We start from the raw sequence: 23,060 nt of genomic DNA, 5'->3' as shown, positions 1-23,060 counted from the left end.
AAAAAATGCTTGAATTGGACCCAACCGAATCGTTCGCACCCGAAGAACTGTCAATAACACTGTTGACACCTGAACTAAAGCCCGCCCGTCCTCCAAATGCTCATGTTTATTGCATAAATCAAAATAAAAAAATGCATAAAACACCGTAAAATGGATACCCATCACTATATAAATCTTTAACTGTAAAACTAAAATTAATTACTAGTCTCAAACATCAGCTGAAGCCTCGAAATGTATAATGTCCTAATTGTCCTTCAGCTTCAAAACAGAACTATGATAATTGCATATGGTTCAAGCATTTCTCTCATCCAGACAGAGTAAAACAGAACTAGCAAGACATGGTCTCAGGACATTCTGCATGACCCTTGCAACCTTGCTTCTTTACATTGTTGCCTCTAGCCAGGGCCACCTGTTCCATTCACTACATTGTTATTCGAGACGAAGATGAAAAATGCATGAAATTGAAACTTTAGAGCTTTAAATTACTTAAGGGACCTGTACAAACCCACACATTTCCAGCCCGATGCCTTTCAAGTTTCAACTGTTTGACACTGTTATGAGATTAGCATGATCTTAACAGGTAAAAGCCAACTGCTTGTGTTTAGTACAACTAGTTTAGGTTGCACGAGCTCTTCCTGCATGGTACATGAGTTAGTCAGAGCCCACAAAAAGGAACATCGGTGCAGAAAAATAAGGGGTGAAATTTGAACTTGTTCAAACTCGATGTGCCTAAGAAATCCACAAAAAGTTGATTATTGCGTAAACAAAAAAAATGATTCCGTGGTTACACCTTTCATCTAATAGAAGTCGGAATGATCATGATTCACTTTTTTTGGATCGCTTGATAGCTCATAGAATCGATGGTTATGATCCTTCTTTAACTGAACCGAAAGGTGTTAGTAATATCTTCACAACTGAGGACAGTTAATAGTCTAATTATGGAGTAATTTTATTTTTCTTGCTGCAAATTTGATCGTGGGATACTTGTAATTCTCCTTATATCAATTTGATCCATGTCTTGATGAGGAGGTACAGGTTATGTTCCCTTCTCATAGTTATAGATTTTGATTGTGTATTAATATTGTCGTGTACATACTTCGTGTTCTATTGCTGGATATTGCATGCATATTGCCTTTTTCGGCCATATGTTATGTTGACTGTATTAAATGTATTGAATGTAATTAGGAAGATACTCAATTAGGTAGAATCAATTAGGGATTTTATTTGATTTTATTCTCTTTCCTTATTTTACCTTGTATCAAATCTATATATTGTACCTCATTGTGAAAAAAATACTATATCGATCGAATATTTCGACATGGTATCAAAGCAGGTTCCAAGAACCTGATTTCAACTTTTTCTTCTTTTCTTGGTCTGTCGACTAAGTATCGTCTTTATCCTCTCTTTTTTCTCAAAGCCAAGGAACCTGTTTCTATTCTCTCTCGAACGATCTCTGTTTCTCAGATTCTCAGACCCATCTGAGAAACAAATCTTTGCCGACCCTTTTTTTTTTTGTTTTTTCCAGCCCTCTCTAGCCACTTGCTGGCCATCCTAAGCACTCGCCGACCACCAAAATAGTTTACCCAGTACTCCGGCGACCTCACCTGAACCTAGGGCTGTAAATGAACTGAGCCATTCGCGAACTGTTCGAGGCTCGGTTCGGTAAGAGCTTGTTCGAGTTCGATTCATCTGCTAAACGATCTGAACCTGAATCTCAATTCTAGGCTCGTTCCGTAAATGAGCCAAACCTGAGCCTAACGGTATTCGGCTCGGTTAGGTTCGCGAACCTATACTTAAATTTAATTAATAATTCAATAGGGGTCTATTTGTAAATGAATTTTTTTTTAAGATTGTATATATAATTCAATACTTATTTTTCTCCCAAATTCTATACGATCAATGAGAGAGTTTGGGTTCGCTTGAGTTTAATGAGCTGAGCCGAATCAAACCTGAGTCTTGACGAGCTCAATTCGAGCTTAGATTCGGCTCGGCTCGATTCATTTGAGTTTAACGAGCCAAACTCGAGCCAGACTAGTATCTTAACGAACCCAACCGAGCCAAACCCGAGCCTTGAAAAATTTTAACGAGCCGAACTCGAGCCAAGTTGTTCAGGCTCGAATCGAACTCGAGCCGAACTCATACCTTAACAAACCCGAGTCGAACTTAACAAGGTTCGGCTCGATTCGGTTCGTTTAGAGCCCTACCTGAACCCCAGCAGCTACGTCGGACCCTCATCCGAACCGTATCAACTCCGGGTATCTCTGTTGCATCTCCAACGACCACCAGATCTGGTAATCTTTTTTTTTCGGGGCCTGATATCAACTGGGCAGTACTCGAAATCTCTGGTAATATTTGGTTTATTCCTATTTTTTGGTTTTCTAATCGTATTATGGGTGATAAGGATAAGAAAACCGAAACATCAGGCTCTTAAGGACACTATTAGGGATCCATTTAATCATCGTTCTCTCACTTCAATTAAATTAAATGGGGCCAATTATTTGCCATGGTCACGTGCTGTGACTGTTTCTTTGCGAGCAAGTGGTCAGACTTCCTATATCACTGCTGCCTCGTCTAATGATCCTGGTTGGATTCAAAATGATTCGTATATTATGACTTTACTTTGGAATTGTCTTGAACCTGATATTTTTAATAATGTTGCATGCCTTGACACATCCAAAGAAGTATGAGATACTTTACATGAGTTATGTTCATCCGAACAAAATCTTTCTTGCATTTATCAAATTTATGAGAATATTTTCTCTATCCAACAAGGAGATCGATCAGTTGATGAGTACTTTTCCACCTTATAAAGGGATGTGGGATGAGTTAAATGTCCATCAACCTTTAACCATAGATTTAAAGGTTCAACAGAAGTACAGAGATAAATTTCGAGTTGCCAAATTTCTGTTCGGACTGAATTCAGAACTTGCTTCTCTCAGTCCCCAAATTCTTTATGGCAAGGAAGTTCCCACCGTTGATGAGGTTTTTGCTCGTGTTCGAAGGGCTGCTCCTCATTCTTCTGTTTTAGAGCATCCAACTCCATCTACCCTAGCTGCTCCTACTACTTGTCCTATTCCATCTTCTGGGAATTTCAGCCACTCTAATCCCCCCTCCCCCTCCCCCTCCCCCTCCCCCTCCCCCCAGTCGTAGTAGTTCTTATAAACGTGGTGGTCGACGTGGCGGCTGTGGGGGGCGCGGTGGTCGTGGCGCTAAGAAGTGTACACATCACACTGTTGAGTTCTGTTGGAAGCTTCATGGCAAGCCGGCTTGGGCTAATCAGGCTACATTTGAGGGGGAGCCATCTGGGCTAGCTCCTTCGGATCAGATTATTATCTCTAAGTCTAAGTATGATTCCAAGTTTCACAAGGCTAATGCATCTTCGACTTTCATTGTGACCCATGTCTCATCAGGTAATACTTGCCTTCACTCATCTTCTCGTACTGGTGGTACTCCATGGATTCTCGATTCTGGTGCATCTGATCATATGATAGGTGATTTGTCTCTTCTAATTGATGTCGTTATACCTTCTATTCCTTCATATGTTACTATTGCGGATGGTAGGCTTGTGCAAAAACCCGACCTGACCCGAAGGTATGCGGACGGTTTCGATCAAGGAATCGAACGGTCATCAGTTCCTTGGATGCAAAATATTCGATTTTCAGTTCGGGCTTTGGATGTAGAGAATCACAACCCGTCGAACCCAAACCGTCCGATTAAAAGGAGGTAGGTACAGAATACACCTGTCAAGATCCCAGTGGATGATACACCTTATGGTCTTTATCTCGATTCTATACCATGACTTTTCAAATTTTTTGCAAAGAACAAGATTATTTCTCAGAGTTCTCTTTTCAATGTTTGCTTTTTCTCTCTCCACTCTCACGCCTATTCTCTCTCTCTCTCTCTCTCTCTCTCTCTCTCTCACACACACACACACACACACACATCTCAAGGATTTCGATCTCTCTCTCCTTCTCTCTCTTTCTCTCCACCCATCTACGCAGAGTTGCAGTGAGATCGACGACAACATTGCTGGCAATAAAACGAAGATGATAATCAACCACGAAAAAACCTCTCTCTATCTCAGACTCCCTCTCTCTCACATCTGACCAAGCTTCCAAAATGACAGAATAGATCCACGGCGGAAGATTCGCCGTCCTCTTTATGTTTCCTCTGCTTTTTTTCCCCCCCTCAAATCTGAGTATTTTTAGTGTCGGTTTCGACCGCAACCCGACCGACAATCTGATATGACGGTTCGGTCGAGTTTAGCCTTGCAGTCGGACGGCTAGCATGTGTAAATTTTGCCAACCCGACTGTTCGGGTCGGGTGGTAGGTCCAGGCAAAACCCGACCCATGCCCACCCCTAGCGGATGGTACTAAAATTTGACATTGGTACTTATCGTGCCTTTGGCCTTATTTTTACTTCTGTCTTATACTTATCACAATTTCCTTTTAATCTACTTTCCATTCATAAACTTTCTCACATTCACAATTGTTCTGTTCTCTTCTATCCCTTTCATTGTGAATTTTAGGATCTTAAGACGCAGAGGATAATTGGTGGGGGTATGAGAAGAATGGTCTGTACTACCTTCAGCCGTCCAATCCTTCCAAGTTATCTGCCTTCCACTCCACTACCACACCTTACCAGTGGCACTGTCGTCTTGGACACCCATCTTCTGCCAATCTTCGCAAGATAGTTCTTGATTTACCTAGTTTTTCTCCTTTTAATTGTGACACCTATGAACTCAGTAAACATCATAGGGTTTCTTTTCCTTTACGAGTTGAGTCACCTAGTTTAGAACCGTTTGCTTTAGTTCATTCGGATATTTGGAGACCATCTCGTACCACGAGTTTATGTGGTGCTCGCTATTTTGTCACATTTATTGATGATTATTCTCGTTTAACTTGGGTATATCTTCTCAAAGATTAGTCTCAACTATTTTCTGTGTTTTCGAATTTTTATGCTGAAATTGTCACTAAATTTATTGCCAAATTACGTATTTTGCGAACTAATAATGCCCAAGATGGCATTATTCATCAAACTTCTTGTGTAACCACCCCTCAACAAAATGGGGTTGCTGAGCGAAAAAATGGACCGGTTTTAGCAGTCGCCCGAGCTATTAGGCTTCACATGCATGTTCCAAAATATTTTTTCGGGTATGCAGTTCTTACAGCTAATTATCTTATAAATAAAATGCCATCTCGGGCTTTGAACAACAAAACTCCTTACCAGGTTCTCTTTCTCTTTATTGACAAGGATCTTTTTTCTCTTCTCCCAAAACTTTTTGGTTGTGTTTCATTCGTGCATAATTTCTCTACAGGTCATGATAAGCTTGATCCTCGTTCTTATAAATGTATATTTCTTGGTTATTTTGGGACACAGAAAGGATACAAGTGTTATAGACCCTTGCTATGCAAGCACTTTGTAAGTGCTGACATGACATTCTTTGAGACAGTGCCATATTATTCCCTAGCAGGTGCACGGTTACAGAGACATGTTGGCTGATCTTGGTCCATCACCTTGTCTTCCCGAGATTGCTCCTCAATCACCCATTACACCGGTTCGTCCTCCTGAGACTGCTCCTCTACCACCCATAAAACAGGTCTATGTTCGTCACTCTTCCGTTGCCGCACCACCTATTGCTCCTACAAACCCAACTTCTTTACCCACATCATCTCCTTCACCGTCTGAGGATCCCGATCTTGACTTGCATATTGCCGTTCGTAAGGGTACGCGTTCTTGCACTTTCCATCCTATTTCTCAATTTGTATCCTATGATCGTTTATCTCCCTCTTTTTGCGCTTTTTCTGTGTCTCTATCTTTTATTATTGTTCCTAAGTCTTATTTGGAGGCTCTTTCTCATGCTGGATGGCGCTCCGCTATGGAAGAAGAGATGCGTGCCTTGTCCATAAATCATACTTGGACTCTTGTTCTCAAGCCTACTTGAGCACATATTGTTGGTTGCCGTTGGGTGTTTACTATCAAACAAAATCCTGATGGTACTCTTGATCGGCTGAAAGCTCGTCTTGTGGCCAAAGGTTTCACCCAAACCTATGGGCTCGATTATACTGAGACTTTTTCTTCGGTGGCCCAAATTCTGTATGGATTGTTATCTCCTTTGCGGCAAATCTTGATTGGCCTCTCCACCAACTCGATGTCAAGAATGCCTTTCTACATGGGGATCTGAGACTGTCTATATAGCACAACCACCCGGTTTTGAGTCCAAGGGGGAGTGTGTGTCGTCTTCACAAATCTATATATGACCTCAAACAGTCTCCCGGCCGGTTTCTCATGGAATAACTCGGAGTGAGGCTGATCACTCCGTGTTCTTTAAAAAGACGATTCTCGTGATTTATGTGGATGATATCGTCATCACTGGTAGTGATCGCATTGGAATTCAAACACTAATTCGCCATCTTGGTTCTAGCTTTCTTACCAAAGATCTAGGCAAGCTTCGATATTTCCTTGGCATTGAGGTGGCTTGTTCCAAAGCAGGCATCAGTTTATCACAAAGGAAGTACACTCTCGATCTGTAACAACCCTGATTTTTGGTCAGTAAAAATTTCGTTAAATATTTGAATTTTATTTGAATTACTTATTTTCTCTTGAGTGGCTATATGATTTCTTGTTAAATTTCGTCGTAGTTAGATTTGGTCATTGGTTAAACTCTCGACTAGAAACCCTACTTGACCAATTTAGTTAGTTTCTAACCAACTAGTTGGAGGAACCGAGCTACCAACTCACTTAGTTACTAGAGGAACCTTTTGAACCTCCTTTAACCTTTTTGTGCCTTTATCCATTGGTCAATAGATGTTAGGGATTTCTTTGTCCATTGGATAATAGAGTAAATCTAGTTTTCTATCTAAAGTACTTGTTTGATTATAAAGTACCTATATATATATATAGTTATATATACTAGCTTATAGTACCATGGTATTACTTTAATGTATAAAGTACCTCACTCTTTTGTCCATTGGTTATTAACCGCAAGGAAAACTATTACCCATTGGGTAATAGCACTAATCTTCCAACATGGTACAAAGTTTTATTTTTATAATCAAGATTTGGATTCCCATGTACTTTTATGCATTAAAATATCGGGGTATATCTAAACCCTAGATTTCTAAAAGTACTTTATTGATTAAACTAGTACTTGTACTCTATTATAATCTAATGGGGAGAATCCTAACCTTTTTATTTAATTGGGGTACTTGGTACCACACCTATATTTAAATATAGGGCTTTTGTCACATGCTTTAAAGGACAACTTTGATTATTTTAATATAAAAGTTTCCTTTTAACTTTTGTCCATTGGACAATAAAAATTAGGGGATTTATTATTCATTGGGTAATAGGTTGGTCTTTCAACTAAGTACAAGGGTTTTAATAAACTAGTCTTTTCTAAAAACCCATGGGATGATGTACCAATATTTTATTATGTGCATGTACCTTGGATTTAAAAGCCTAAGATTTCCTAGGTACCTTAATATTATTTTATATTGAGATTTTGTACACAATTGGATTGGTTTAATGAGGAGTTGATCTACCTAGAGTACATTAGTACACTAATTTATTAGTTTAATCCAACATGTGCTTATTTGTTTGTTTAATAAGAAATCTTAGTCCTTAAGTTTCTTTGATTCAAAGTACCAAAGTACCTACTATTTTAATTGTTTTCTTGTACCATTAATATATATATATATATATATATATATATATATATATGTGTGTGTGTGTGTGTGTGTGTGTGTGTGTGTGTGTGTACTTTTGCAAGAGAGAGGGAGAGAAAGAGAGAGGAGAGGCCGGGAGAGAGAGAGGGGGGAGAGAGAGAGAGTTGGCCGAGAGAAAGGAGGGAGAGAGGAGAGAGAGAGAGGAGGGAAGAAAGAAGAAAGGTTGGTTTTACCATGCTTGATCTTCCATTGTCCTTTCAAATCCTTGGGAAATATTCTTCCTAGCCAAGAATCTAACTTTCTTTGTACCATTATCAATTGTTTAACACAAAATCTTGTACAAACTATTTTTTCTTCCACCAAATCTTCCATAATCCAATCCTTGGTACAAACTAGCCATGCAAACCTAGGGTTTAGACCTTGATCTTTCAAAGAATGCTTGACAAGTGTCAAAATTGAGAGAATGAGAGAGAGGGGGGACCGGCCTTGAAGAGAGGAGAGAGAGCCAAGGTTTTGCCTATAAATAGTAAGTCATTCCAAGCATTTCAACTCACACATTCACTTCTTGCTCTCACTTCTCTCTAGAAACCATTTCTGTTTTTCCAGGCAGCCTACTGCCCTTTGAAAAATCCTCAGTTTTCTCCTTCTTAAGGTAGTCTTTAGAGCTAACTTCCTTCAGAAACGTTGTAGAGCACTTCGAGACCTTCAAGTTAGACCCAAGAACCACCCCAATTGGTGAAGAAATGACAAAGATATTGTCATCCAAAGTTCAGTAAAAATCTCGGATTTCCATATCCAGACAGCTTACTGTCCCTTCTTTTATCCCCATTTTTCTCCTACCTAAAGTAGTTTCTAGGATCAACTTCCTTCACGAAAGTTGTAGAGCGCTTCTAGAGCTTCGATTTCGACCCAAGAACGATCTTATTCAGCCAAAGATTGACTGAGTTACGGCCATCCAAAGTTCGGTCAAGATTTACGAGTTTCACCCGTAGAATCTTCCAACTAGCTTATTCGGCCCCGACTAGTTTCGGATCAAGGTAGATTATTCTTACCCCTAACTCTAAGTTTATCCTTACTCACTTACTTACTTATTCTAAGTAAAACGTATGTTGTTTGATCTTTAAGAAAGAACGGTTTTCGAAAGTTAAAACGTTACCATGTGAATCGAAGTATTCGTATTCTGATATTTCAAGGAGTATGAGCTTGCATACATAAATCGATTGTGTTACTTGTGATATATTATAGAGTTGGATAATCTTGTTAGATTATAATGAATGATTCATGCTTACTTTGTCCTACCGCGGAGTCTTTGCATGTAAACGAGACACGAGAACCGAGAAAGTAGAAACATGGCACCTAGGGTGTGGTTAATGAAATGAAATATTTTCCGAGGAAGGAAATATTTTTGAAACTACATTATGACCGGTTTTGGTGGCATAATGTGAGTTGGGTGTGTGTGTTCCAATGGGAATCCGGGAAAGCGGAACCATTGTGAGGTTGTGTGTGTTCCAATGGGAATCCGGGAAAAACGGAACCATTGTGAGGTTGTGTGTGTTCCAATGGAGATCCAGAATAGCGGAACCATTATGAGGTTGTGTGCGTTCCCATGGGAACCCGGACCGGCGGAACCATGGTGAGGTATGGTTATCCGCGGTACGGAGCCAATGCAATTGTGTGCCAATGGGAACCCGGCGCGGCGGAACCATTGTGAGGATACTCGGGAACCCGGCGCGGCGGAACCGAGGTTGGGTGAGTTAAACAAATGATTTTGAAAAGTTGATTTGTATGTGAAAATGTTGACACGATCTACGATGAGTCGCGTAGGAGAAACACGAAAATCTTGGACACCAACGATAGTTGATTAACGAATGTGGATGTGTGATTGCTAGTGTTGTTGTAAATGATTTACTGTTGTAAGGTTGGTGGGTAAGGATTTCCTATTGAGCGTTGTAGCTCACGGTGTTATCTTTTGGTGACCCTGACATATTATATTGGTGGTGACGCCGGTATAATGTGTCAGACCTCATATAGATGAACAGGGTGAGATGTACACCTTGGAGGCCTTCGAAGCCGAGGAGCTAGCCAGGATGGAGGAAGAAGCGGAGCAGTAGATAGGAACCCTAGTTCCCTCCGTTATTTGAATAAAAGTACTTTTGTAAGGTTTATGATGTAATAATGAGCCAGACTCACTTCGTTTTTATAATAAAATATTTTTTTAACGTATCCAAAATTGGGGGCGTTACACGATCTCTTGAAAGATACAGGTTATATTGGGTCTAAACCTGTAGCTACTCCCATGAAGACTAATCTTAAGTTAATGCCTAAAGATGGTGAGCTGATTGACGACCCTAAGATGTATCGGAGACTTGTGGGAAAACTTATATATCTAACTATTACTCGACCCGATATCTCCTATGCAATTAGTGTTGTTAGTCAATTTATGACTCATCCTCAAGTTCCTCATATGGAGGCAGTTGCTTGTATCTTAAAGTATCTAAAAAATGCTCCCGGACGTAGACTTTTCTACAAATCATTTGGACATCTTCGTATTGAAGGATATACAGATGTTGACTGGGCAGGATCTCCTGTTGATTGTCGATCTACTACTGGCTATTGCACCTTTATAGGAGGCAATCTTGTGACATAGAGAAGTAAGAAACAGTTGGTTGTAGCACGTTCTAGTGCTGAGGCAGAGTATAGAGCAATAGCTCATACCGCTGGTTAGTTGACTTGGTTGCGCACACTTCTACAAAAGTTTGGGATTCCAGTACATAATCCTACTCCTCTATATTGTGATAATCAAGCTGCTATCCATATTGCTAATAATCCAGTATTCCATGAGAGGACCAAACACATTGAAGTTAATTGTCGTTTCATTCGGTCAAAGGTGGAATCTAAAGATATTAACACTCCTTTTGTTCCTTTGGTTGATATTTTCACCAAAGCACTTTCCAAGACTTCCATTGATACTATTTGTCACAAGCTGGGAGTACACGATGTTTATACTCCAGCTTGAGGGGGAGTGTTGACTATAATTAATATATTGAATGTAATTAGGAAGATACTCAATTAGGTAGAATCAATTAGGGATTTGATTTGACTTTATTCTCTTTCCTTATTTTACCTTGTATCCAGTCTATATACTGTACCACATTGTGAGAAGAATAATATATTGATCGAATATTTCGACATGTTTGATGAATTGCTTGTAATGTTGGAGACGTGACATATAGATATTCTTATAGATAGAGAGAATAGACAGCCGTGCCCAATTTTGGATTAAGATCTACGTACAGTAAGTTCACTTTTTTCTCTTTCATCAATTTTCCAATGCATTGTGTCCAATACTTTTGAGCCTGTTTATGTACCTTGCATACCTCCAAAACTTATGGACACGTTACTAGTGACTTTGTTTATGCCAAGTTGAGCTACCTCATAACTCAGCGCTGGTATGCGGAGCAACAAAATGTGTATGTAGGTGTGTGTTTAGTTCACAGTAGAGGAGAGGACGTGTTGGAGGTGCCTGTGTGGTTGTTTTCCCTACTTGTGCTTTTATGGTGTTTATTAGGAGGAAAATGCGAGAGAAGACCTGAAGCAAGCAAGGGAAAAGAGAGTGATTAAAAAAATGAAGAATATAGTTTGGGTAAATAAAAATATCATACTCGCTCCGTTCTAAATTGAGAGTCCATTATTCCATTATGGGTTATTCCAATATGATGGTCCTTTTCCAAAAATGGAAAGAAAAATTTGGTGATTTTCCAAAAGTGTCCCTCAGAGGTGAATATAAGTGTTATAAAATAGATAGAATGTAAGGGTAATGGTGGAAATGATAGGCATTATAGGTGTAATCATTGCATGTCCCCTTAAATAGTTGGAATCCCCAAAATGGACTCTCAATTTGGAACAGAGAGAGTAGTTGTTAAGGGCATTTAAGTCTTTTACTCTTCAGGAGTGACACCGTTTAGGCCACTTAGACAAAAAGGGGAAATCTTGGTAATAAATTCAAAAGCAAGGGGAGGATAGTGGAATTTCAAATCCATACCTTAGTCAAAAACATGCGGGAAGTTAAGTGAAATTTACCTTGCCTATGTTTCCCCAATGGCATAACCAAAACTAAAAGATTTTTAAAGTTAGCAATATTGGTCCAAAATATAGCTCACAATGGTCTTAGAAACCCCTTAACTAATAACCAAATTTTGGTATTTGGATAACCAAAACTAGCAACATTTTCATTTTGGATAACCAAATTTAATGGGGACCACACACTCTCTCTTTCTATCTCTCTCCTCCCATCACTATCAATGGACACACTCACTTACATTTATTCCCAACTCTCTCTATCTCCCTCTACTAAAAATGGATTTTTGATTATGAACCATTGTGGGACTTCACATTGTCAATCTTAGCAACCCCTTAAATGGATAACCAAAAGATGAGATGACAAGTTGTGATTATCCAATTTCGGTTATGCCATTGGAGAAACCCTTGGGAAACAGTAATCTAATTCGTGGGACCTAAAGCAAAAGAGTCAATGTGTTTCAAGTTTAGAAAATACTTCGGAGAATTCTCCGCAGATTCCCTTTGTACACAGGTTGAACTTCTTGAACCATAGCTTGCGAGTCAGACGACCCTTGCTTGCATTAAGTTGGGAAAAAGCCGCAAAAAATAAGTCGAATACTTTTGAGGCTTTCCCAACATAATTGAAAAGTAGACTGTTCTGAATATAAAGGGAACATTTCTGTGGTCAGCATTTAACTCGAAAAGGGTTCATTTGTCTTGTCAAATTCCAACCTTTGTACAGCTTCATTTACCCGCAAAACCGCAAGCTGGGAAAGTTGATGTATTAGATTGAAACGTCTATGATCCATAGCCTCTTTCCCAAATATAGCATCTGACAAGACAACTGATGATGCTCCCTGGGCAATGTAATCGCCAATTAAATCTGCATCAGATTCCAAGCATATCTCCATTCAGCTGATGGTAGAAATTTAAGAAGCACAACACATATATGCCACACACATTATTTTCCACAAAATTAAGACATGGACATGTTGGGGACACGTTGACTTGTACATCTCTGTTTAAGAATTATAATTCGTATGGACATAAAACATTATTTCAATCAAATTAGGATAAAAAAACACGTTATGGTAACATGATGAAGGTATAACAACCAAACTACCAAAGTCACTAAATAAGTATTCATGAACTAACAATCCATAGCAACTTTGGGCCTCGTCTAACTTTTCAAAAATACGTTTGACCTAGTAGAATGACAAATACCGAGGATGCTTGATGAGAAAAAAGTAGGATCTTTTCAGGCACTTCCAAGGATTTCTTTTTTTTCCACTGGACCATTTAGGATCCAGGTTGACAAAGGCAGCACTCAAGATGATTACATTGTTTCTTCTTGGATAAAACCAACACCAGATAAGTAGCAGGGTTCCTTGTATTTGCCAAGCACCTACCACCAGGGAAAGAATTTTTCCAGACAAACTAATGTTTGGCAGGCATGCAGCTAGTTTCAACCAATTGTTAAAAATTTTGAGGCTTCTCTTAACTGAAACGGATTCATGACCCACCACAAGTGCTAAAAAAGTATAAATCTTCAGAAAGTTGCAGAAATTTTTTCTTCACACTTATACAGAAGGGTAATGCCCCGTTTGGATCATGTTTTGAAAATTTTTTGGTTTGGTTTTTGGGGTAATGAGTGGAAAGAGAAATTAGGGTAATAATTGAAAATATGGGTAATGATTGAAGAGAGATAGAGAGAGAAATGAGAATAATGATTGGAGAGTGGTGAGAAAAATGAGAGTAATGATTGGAAGTAGGGATAATGAGTGTTTTTTGAGTTAGAAAAAAAATTTCAAGTTATGATCCTAACAAGGCATAAAGCAGTTAAAACAAGACAATAGACACAGGATGAAGTTCATTACCAACCTATTGTTATGCCCTGAGAAGCAATCATTGAAATATGAGAAAAAGGCTTTCTAAGAGCTGATATGTACCGAACACCACCTAACATGGACACAGGATAAACCTATAGCACAACATAAAATAGAGGAAATAAGAGATATGCACAGGGCACATGCCCTTCCAAATTAAGATTTAATCCATGCCAATAGAGACAATTCCATATGAACTCACAGGGATGAAGCATCTTAAAGTTGTAGATACTGGCTCATATTTTGTTGTTATAGATTCAAGTCTTAGAAAGAGGTTTTTTTGAAAATTGATATGCGCATGGACTATCATAATGTAGGTGCATATAACTAAGAATTTGAATGCAGCATGCTGATAATGGGATAAACAAAAAATCAACATATAAGGAATAACAATGACCAACAGTACATAGAGGCCTAAAAAAGGATAAAAGGTTCAGTGACTTGTAATCCTCAAGAACCATGGAATAATTTTTCTTAAGAACCAAAAAGTGGCCACTGGAATGCCATGATTTAAGAGCTTTGTTGCAAACAAGATATGATTCTGATGTTTGGCCAACAGCCAACTAAAACATTGGCATAGCAAATTGTGGAAAGGAGTGCGCTACCAGGTAAAGGAATCTAATGGCCATCAATGATATTATATAGATACCATTTACAAGCCTCCTACATGTGACCTCTCTTCTATGTACCCTCCCCTCCTTTCTTTTTTCTTACAGGACTTAAGTTGATAGGAACATGCATCTTGGAGGTATAATGATATCTTATAGATCCATATACATAGATACGATAAAAATAGAGAGATAGTGGTCTCAAATGTTCATGTCTTGATGCATTATATATATAGAAACACAACCAAAATGCTCAAAGGCTATGGGTTTCTTATAAGAAAGGCTGTTGCTCCTTACTCCTATGAATTATGGATAAGGGTAAAGGATACAGAACTAATACCATAGATACGCTTATACAACAAATTTCTAACACAAAAGTTTTGCCATTGTGTTGTAGAAGAATATATGTATCTATTTTACATATGCAAATGATTAACTTCTTTAATGAATTCATTGACAAAATCCGTGGATCCACGTTATGACTCAAAACATAAAAACTTACCCAAGAAAAGCAAGTACCATGTAATGCGGAAGTGAAGGCAGAGCAATAAAACAAACTTCATACTCAACACTCATTTGTATAGGAAATGGTCCAAGTATTTATGATATTTCGTATGCTTCCTCTTCTAACTCCACACTAGGTCTTCACTAAAAATATGGCATCTCAATGCCTAAGATACCTGTCAATTACCCAACAATTTCCTGAAATGAATACAATATTTACATGTGTATCGATGGTAAAATGTCTGAATCATTAGAAGCCCTGTATCCCCAATTAACGGGGATACGAGAGGGATTGATTGGTGCTACTTCAACTTTGAAATTGTTTTCCAGAAAGTGCATGCCCTTGAGCTCGAACATACAGCCTGATGTTTATAGGGTAGATCAATAAAGTTTTAACTACTGAACTAGTAAACAACAGAATATTGGGATAAGGAGAGCTGTAAAGGATCCCAGCATGGTCGAGTTTTGTTGTGCTCATCCTTACGGTTTTCAAGTTAGGCTCGAGCTCGATTCTAACTAGGAAACTAATGTTGAGCTACACTTGCAGAATTGAAATGAAGTTCAACTCTATTAGATTCAACTTCATAATGGGTAGCACCATTGCACACGGGGCAGGCCGGGGACACGGCATTTTTTTATAATTTTTAAAAGCTTTTTCAGGGTAAAAGATTTATAACTTCACAAGATACAGGCAAAAGTGTAATAAACAAAATGTATGCATGTGTATAGGCATACACCATCGGTCGATATTACATTCGATAGGAGTCCTAACCTAAATATTTAGTGGCTATAATATATGTTTGCAACTAAACAAATTATATTTAATAAAAAATCCCGTGTCGGTTTCCCTTTCTTTTAGAATTGTCTTGTCCCATAACTGTTGTGTTCGTGCTACATAGGGTAAGGGTGAGGTATGTTTACTTCAATTGTTTAGGAGCCGTGTAAGTTGATGGCAGGTTGCAGTACAGTCCAACTAGTTACGATGCAGGTGCCAACCATCTTTCTCACGCATTTATATAACTATATCCACTTAAGTATATCTTGTAGGGTAAATTTTTTTGAATTCTACATACATTAGACTTCACCAAATTATAATCACAGTGTAAGATATAGGAAAAAAAATGTTTATTTACTTAATCTTACTTTATTATGAAAATAACAACCCATCATAATGTGACTCTGCAACTAATGAATAAACAGTTCAATTGGGATTAGTATTTCAAAGATGAAGTTAATCAACAATAGATTTCATTTAGTACTTGTATTGTCTACAAGGCAGGAAACAACTAATCAACATCTTTACTTTCTGGAAAATTGCTAATACAATATTATAATTCATTGAACAATCACCTTTACAATTTTCGCACCAGCACCATGTGCAGATAATATCTGAAAAACAGTCAGTGTAAGTCTGATTTTCTTTGGAAACGAAAACGAAAAACAAAAGGTTGGAGTTGCACCACAAGTTCCATGATTCAGAGATGATGTAAGTCGAACTTGAAAGAATGAATATGTATGTGCGTGTGCGCGTGAGTTTAGAAAGAAATCATCTAGAATCCTCATAAGAATACAAGATTCACCGCATGACGAGCAGCTGCATACAATTCAATGAGATCTCCGGGTTAAGCAGCCCTACAACATAAGAAGATCTAAGGGTTAAGATAGTTCAACATTCATACTTCTGTAGGGGTCATAACACCGGGTATGTATAGAGCTTCACTGCCTTTCGCATCGTCCAGAATATCCTGAAGACCGTTGAACATGTTTTAGGAGAAAGAAGCAAACTAAATTTACAACAAAGCATAAATTAATTCTCCAGACTCCAGCTTCACGATGAAGTCACGGTAACAAATAAATATAGGAAAAGAAAGTGGGAAACAAGAACAGAATGAACAAAATTAAAAACAAAATGACAAGATTCTTAGACTGATATATTTAAATTTAAGGTCATGCACGAATTCTATTTGAACTCCAGAAGTATACCTTTACCATTGCAGGACTCATGAGGAATTTGGCTCCAGCATTTACGGCGCTTTTGGCATCCTTAGCATTTAAAACAGTCCCAACCTGAAAGATACTCAGAATCTTCAAAGCAATCCCAATTACCCTTTTACATGACACAAGAGGAAGAAGATTTTTCAAGAAAATAAAAGAACTAGAACATAGAGACTTGTAGCATCGAGCATTTTCAAGATAGCAAATGAGCCAGAATGTCCAAAGCCAGCCCAGATATTTTACTTTCAAATTTTGCACGAAAATGGAGAAATATAAGGATAATCATACTAAAAATAAGGCATTTCTCTCTTGGAACCTGTCATAAAGTCATTCAATTCCTCATATTATGGCAATTTCTCGAGCACTGATGTTCAAAGGCAGAATTATATCCCTTGAAACTGAAAGCAACTGCCAATAGTCTTCTGTCTTCCTTATGATCAAACATAAGAACCCAGACATAAATCCCCATTAGTATTCGAGAGAGTACAGAGACAGCCTTGTTACGACTATGGCATCTTGTTGAGTGCTGGTTCTTGTCTACAAACTTTGCCAAAACAACAATGAAAGGAAGACTAAGAGCCTAGGAAGTAATTACTCCTAAAGTTTTGGTAGGATGGTCTTTCACCAGCTGCTGTAAAACCTGTGGAGGGAGAAAAAGAAGCACATATTAGCTCTCATGATAATAAGCGAAGTGCATCACAAAAATTAAAACAAACAGAAAGTCAGTAAAACAACCTCAAACACACCTGGGGTGGACATCACAATCTCCAGCTACAACAAAGAATATAAAACGAATCAGAAACACTCTACCATTGTTAGTTTATTGGACACAAACAGGTCTAAATGTACCTTTACAATTTCGACATACATGCCTACTGAAATTCATTTATATTGTGCTATTTATAATGTCCTTTTTTTTTACTTTGAAAACTTTGACTAATAGAACTAATTTTGAGATCTATCAAACAAGGTCTGTCATGCATATAAAAGGCATTGCCATTCAAAAAAAAATGCATATAAAAGGCATTAAAGATTAAAAAAATATATGTAGACAATTTTCTGAGAGATTTTGAATTCGTGGAATTCATTTTGGGACGGAGGGAGTATGTAAGAGGTTAAAAATCTGTGGATTATATGCCTGAGAATATTGCTGAAGAGGTGAGAATGATCACTGATCAGGTAAAGGAAGTTGAAGTCATCTTAGAGGGGTGAAGGCACTGGCATAGCCAGGAAAAATGAGTAGTGGGGGGCACAATGAAAACACAAACTCAAGGAAAAAAAAAAAAAACCCTAACAAATGATACGATAATATGAACCTTCCTCATTGAAAGCACTACCAAAAAAGTTACATGTTCATCAACCCCCATTAGAGTTTATGGCCCATGCTAAATCCGCCGCTGAGTGAAGGAGAAGGCAAACAATTGGGAAGAGACCTTTGACAGGTTCTCACCTTCTAGGCAGATTGCCTCTGCATGGGAGTACTATCTCTCACAAATCCCAAGGCACTTCTCTCTAAAAAGGAATGCTCTCCTTTAAGATTGTGCCTCTTGGGAACTGTGTAAACTGTAAACTCAGAACGGATGGCTCTATTTATAGGCGACTTGGGTAAACACTCAAGTCCAAGCTACTGAGCTAGCCAATAACATCTTAACGTGTGATGAGGGAATATCCCTCATCCCTTTTGTACTATCAAGCCACGTATGTCGCAACACCCACAACTGTTTCGCAAGTGCTACTTCACAACCACCGTGGCAACCCCTTCAAGGCTTCAACTTTTAAGCCACTAAGGCACTAGATCTCCCTTCATTCCTGCATACGATAAGGTGTAGACCATACTCGGTCTAGCCTGTAATGCGACCAACTAGGGTAGACCTGTCTGGGTAAAGACATCTCTGTGGGACATGGTGAACTATAGGCTGACCTATGTCAACACTAGTCCCTTCCGTCGGTCGGGATTCCATGCCTCTTCCCCTAAGTATTCTCTTTGTGCCTCTTCACCTTAGCATTCATCTTGGGAGCCACAGGGCTCTACCAGGCACGGTCCTCTACCTCGCAGCAGTGCCAAGTGTCCGCAGTGCAAACAGCGACTCTTCATCACCCGAACATGCTATGTGTCACTCGAGAATACTTGATATACACAACCACAGTTTAAACAATTGATGAAGTCCAAAACTCTTCTTCCCTTTGAGAAGAGAATCAAAGAAATAGCCTAACACATACTTCCAAGCACTAAAAGCTTTTCTAGCAAACCAAGGGAAGTCATCTAATACAAGAAAATCCATCTTATTGGTTACTCGCCATTTATTACTTCCTCGCTCAACCTATGGACCAAATGTCTTTATCAAGAATTATTTTGAAGTTTTTACTGTACTCAGAGGAAGGAGTTAAGAATTAAGAAAGCTCACAACTGAGATGCCACCCCTAAGTGCAGCACATGCAGCTTCAATTGCTAGCTCTGCACTATTAGATAGAACAAGGGGAACAAAATAATTAGCTAGCGAATCCCATGGTAATTTCATATTGGAAATAAGTGTATTAAAACAAGTGATGATGCATATCTAGTCATACAACTTGAACAGGTAAACGAAATGGAGAACCTTCATTCCAGACGCCGACTGAAACTGAACAATTAGCATATCAGAGAACTCAGAAAGTACCATCATATAACTCTTGTAAGGTTATCCATTATAATGTTATAAAAAAAAAAAATCCATTGTGATGCTACCAATGTGCACCCTAATGGAGAAAAGTGTTCAGGATCAGTGATAACACACACATACAGAGGCACAAGATGTACGTGTGGTGTGGTTTTTCCAATTGCCAACTCCACTCCACAGAGAGAGACACAATATTTCTTGTTCGCCGAAAATACTGAAAAAACTGAAGGAACTCTCTCTATGGTCTGCCTCACTTGCTCTCTTTTCTCACCACACTCAGATACACCGCCTCTCTTGTTACAGATTTATGGGGTAAGGGGGGAGAAACTTCCACAAGCATTTACTACTCCGGGACTCCTGGGGCAGACAGCGCCGAACGGCGGTGGATATCCTGTTGGGCTACCTGCCATTGGTCCGTTGTTTGTAGGGCCTTCACATCTTGGAGGATTCTCAACAAAAAGCATGCAACTCATAAGAGTTTCCGTGCACCCTTGCAGTCTCTGAATCTCTGATTATGCCCCCACGAAGTGCAGTATTGACCATCATGTGTACTTACTATAAACTATGTTACCTATAAGTATAACCTATCCCTAACTTGCCTGAAAATATATTAGTGCCTGATGATTTAGAAGAAGGGAAAGATAACCTTTTTTCATGGAAACCAGTTTCCATCAAAACAAATGAAAAGGGTCAACAAGAGATAGAAAACTAACTGCAGATTATTATGTACTTCGCAATGATATACATTACCATTTGAAAAAACATTTTCGGATTGTAAAAGTAATTTCCGTTGATATTATGCAACTGTCCCACTAATAGCAATAAGAAAATCATACGTGACAATATATGCAGTGGAAACCCCATATATACCTTTAGCCATGATTGCTCAAGTGGTTGAGGGAACAACGGTGATTATTCTAACCTATGGCCTTGTATTGATAAGAACCCCATTGATGGAACACAGGAGGTTTTCAGTTAGGGACTCTCTGAATTGTTGTAAACTGTCTCTAATGTTTCCATCACGAAGAAGATGGTACTATACGTTTGTCTGAACATGTAATGTATCCCTGCATTGGACACACCGAATACTAATGGAGACAACCATTCACAAGCATCCTAGAAACACATGCTTATTTATCACCAATAGTTATCAAGCGCATTTGTTAATTAATAATAAACATAAACATAGCCATAGTGGGCCACACATAAATCTATGTTTGGAGATTTGTTACAGAAATTATAGCAACTGTGTGTGAAGAGTAGCTGCAGTAAGCTCAGAATAATTATCTTCTAATTCAAAACGATATCTGCTCTGAACCAGATAATACATCAAAATGTTGAAAGACTGGTTTATTTGACCAGATATGAAAATTAAATTAAACTACATATCAAAAAGGATCACATACCCTGTATCCCACATTTGGTTAATTTTTTTAGGCTAAATAAAACATTTATCAGATACACAAGGCTCTTTGGGCTAAATTTTTTATGTCACATGTTCGTCTCAACGGGAGGAATCCGAAAAGTATACAAATATAGCACAAAATTTAAAAAAAGTTAAGAGATAAGACAACGCTAAAGACACTAAGCATTGTCTTATATGAACGACCAAAAGGGCAGTACCAAAAAGACACTAAAAATTAGCCCAAAGGCAGGGGCGGCTCTACCTTAGGTTGAGGGGATTCAAGCGAACCCCCGGGTTCAAAATATGCACTAAAACTTTGTATTTCAAACATACATTTTGTATTTTTTTAATATTGTCGGCACTGGATCATTCATGAAGACAAATTAAATGAAAATTCACTTACATTTGTGAGTAAGTAGACGTTATAACTCAGCAAAACAAACTAAACCAAGCACAATAAAATTTCAACCCAGATAAATATCTTATAGTTTATATAGTCTTTTTGTATAGAATTTTTTTTCAACATTTATGTCACCGCTGAATTAAAATCTTGAAGCTGCCCCTGCCCAAAAGGCCCATAATCTCACACAATTTATCTACAGTATGATGTACCCATCACTGTTAGTATCACTGTTAATAGTTCTAAAATGCTAGGGTATGAGTGAGGAGGTTGTCGTTGTTTACCTTTGGGCACGAAGGCAAGCGATTACGCCTGAACTTTTAATCTCAGAGAGTGTTGAGCTAACAACGGGAGAAAGAGAGGCTTGAGGCGAACAGCAGCAGCAGCAAGGGGTAGCCGTGGGAGAAGACCTTCGTCGTTGAGGCCTTAACCCTAATTGAGAAGAGAAAGGCCAAATGGTGTAGTTGTAGCTCCCCACGGCCATTTCAATTTGAATTCCTGATTTCCAGTTTGTGGATAATAGAAAGAGAAAGGCCAAATGGTGTAGTTGTAGCTCCCCACGGCCATTTCAATTTGAATTCCTGATTTCCAGTTTGTGGATAATAGACTCTTGTGCTTTGTTAGAGTTGAGTTTTGTTCACCCATCGCCACTTTTGTTTTAATATTATTTTTTTTTATTGATTAAAATAGTGTGTCCCTCATCACTTAAGGAGGAGGGTGAACAAAAGGGCGCAAATAATGCCACAACCACATACTTTACTGCCACGACCAATTGAACTAAATTTACACTCTTACCCTATTAAAGCTGGAAAATATTATCCAAACTCCCTTGTTCTCTCTTCACCTGTTTTTGGAACCCCTCTCTCTCTCTCTCTATTCAGACCCTGCTGCTGTATTGCCGTGAAAATATTCCCGTCCACGAATTCCTCCGCGGCTCCGCACAAAATCGAAACAAAATCTATACCTCTCACTTTCGCGGCCCAGAATAGAGCTCCAATGGACAAGAGATTTTCCGATTTTCTATGGACTACTATTTTTATTTACTTTTGTCGAGAATTTTTGGATGAATTCGTCATTCAAGACTAACTGTGTTTCCAAATTTCGATAGAAATCTAAACTACTTTGTAAACTTTGCTGCTCAAATTCCATAGGCTCAATAGAAACCAAATCCAATTTCCGGTGACTCTATGACACACTTTCGACATGATGCGAAACACCCAATCTCCTAATTTCGGGAAGGAGTGACTCAATCTAGAGGTCCTGAATTTGTCAAAAGCAGAGTCGTAGAAGACGAGGCGAGAAAGACTGAGGGTTTTCAAACGGAGCCAACGAGATTGGGTGGGAAAGGCGAGGTTAGGCTGGGTCTTGATGGGGGAGGGGTTGAGAGAGAGAGAGAGAGAGAGAGAGAGAGAGAGAGAAAAGGGTTGTCAGATTGAATGAGGGCTAAGAGTGTCATTTGCAATCAAAGTTCGTGGCAGTAACACAATCAATCGTGGCATTAGCGCTGCCCGAACTGGCTATGTTCGGAACCGGGAAGTAGCTGATTTCCAGTTTGTGGATAACAGACATTTCATGCACCCAAATTTTTTTTTGGCCCACCATGGATTTGTGTATTCGAACCGTTCATTAAATGTAAAACATTTTTTAAAATTAGCTCAATCCGATACTTATAGGTGCTCGATCCAATCATTTTTTCATTATCTTGAAATCTCAATGAAAAGTTAGATGATTGGATCAAAAAATTTTAGGTATTAGATTGAGTTGATTTTTCACGGAGACTCTTAAAAAAATATTTTACATTTAATGAACTGTTTGATTATTTTGTAGGAGACCTGTGCAGTAGGCCCCACAAAAAATTTATGACTCTTCTCTTTATGA

The 23,060-nt window shown here is 38.6% G+C and overlaps 1 protein-coding gene across 7 annotated transcripts; it reads right to left on the bottom strand.

Moving 5' to 3' along the window:
* Nucleotides 1–68: 68 nt before the first annotated feature.
* On the bottom strand, nt 69–21,700 carry LOC131309729 (uncharacterized). 7 transcript variants are annotated; one of them, XR_009195032.1, is made up of 11 exons: nt 21,467–21,700; nt 19,126–19,180; nt 17,456–17,491; nt 17,316–17,360; nt 16,709–16,792; nt 16,405–16,470; nt 16,076–16,114; nt 13,609–13,708; nt 12,480–12,610; nt 496–635; nt 69–409 (listed from the first exon to the last, which is right to left on the bottom strand). XR_009195032.1 is itself a non-coding variant. In XM_058336429.1 (10 exons), exons 1-10 carry the CDS (start codon nt 21,664–21,666, stop codon nt 555–557), a joined length of 837 nt encoding a protein of 278 aa, XP_058192412.1. In that variant the 5' UTR covers nt 21,667–21,700; the 3' UTR covers nt 436–554. The 7 variants fall into 7 exon arrangements, 5 of the variants coding, with proteins under 5 accessions (XP_058192412.1, XP_058192535.1, XP_058192723.1 ...); XR_009195043.1 differs by having other exon boundaries at nt 78–409; nt 12,460–12,610; XM_058336429.1 differs by lacking the exon at nt 69–409 and having other exon boundaries at nt 436–635.
* Between the last annotated feature and the right edge of the window lie 1,360 nt (nt 21,701–23,060).

Source organism: Rhododendron vialii, chromosome 1a, assembly GCF_030253575.1.
Source record: "Rhododendron vialii isolate Sample 1 chromosome 1a, ASM3025357v1".
Lineage (NCBI taxonomy): Eukaryota > Viridiplantae > Streptophyta > Magnoliopsida > Ericales > Ericaceae > Rhododendron > Rhododendron vialii.
The sequence above is the reverse complement of the archived record's forward strand: the minus strand, read 5'-3'. Positions and strand labels throughout refer to the sequence as shown.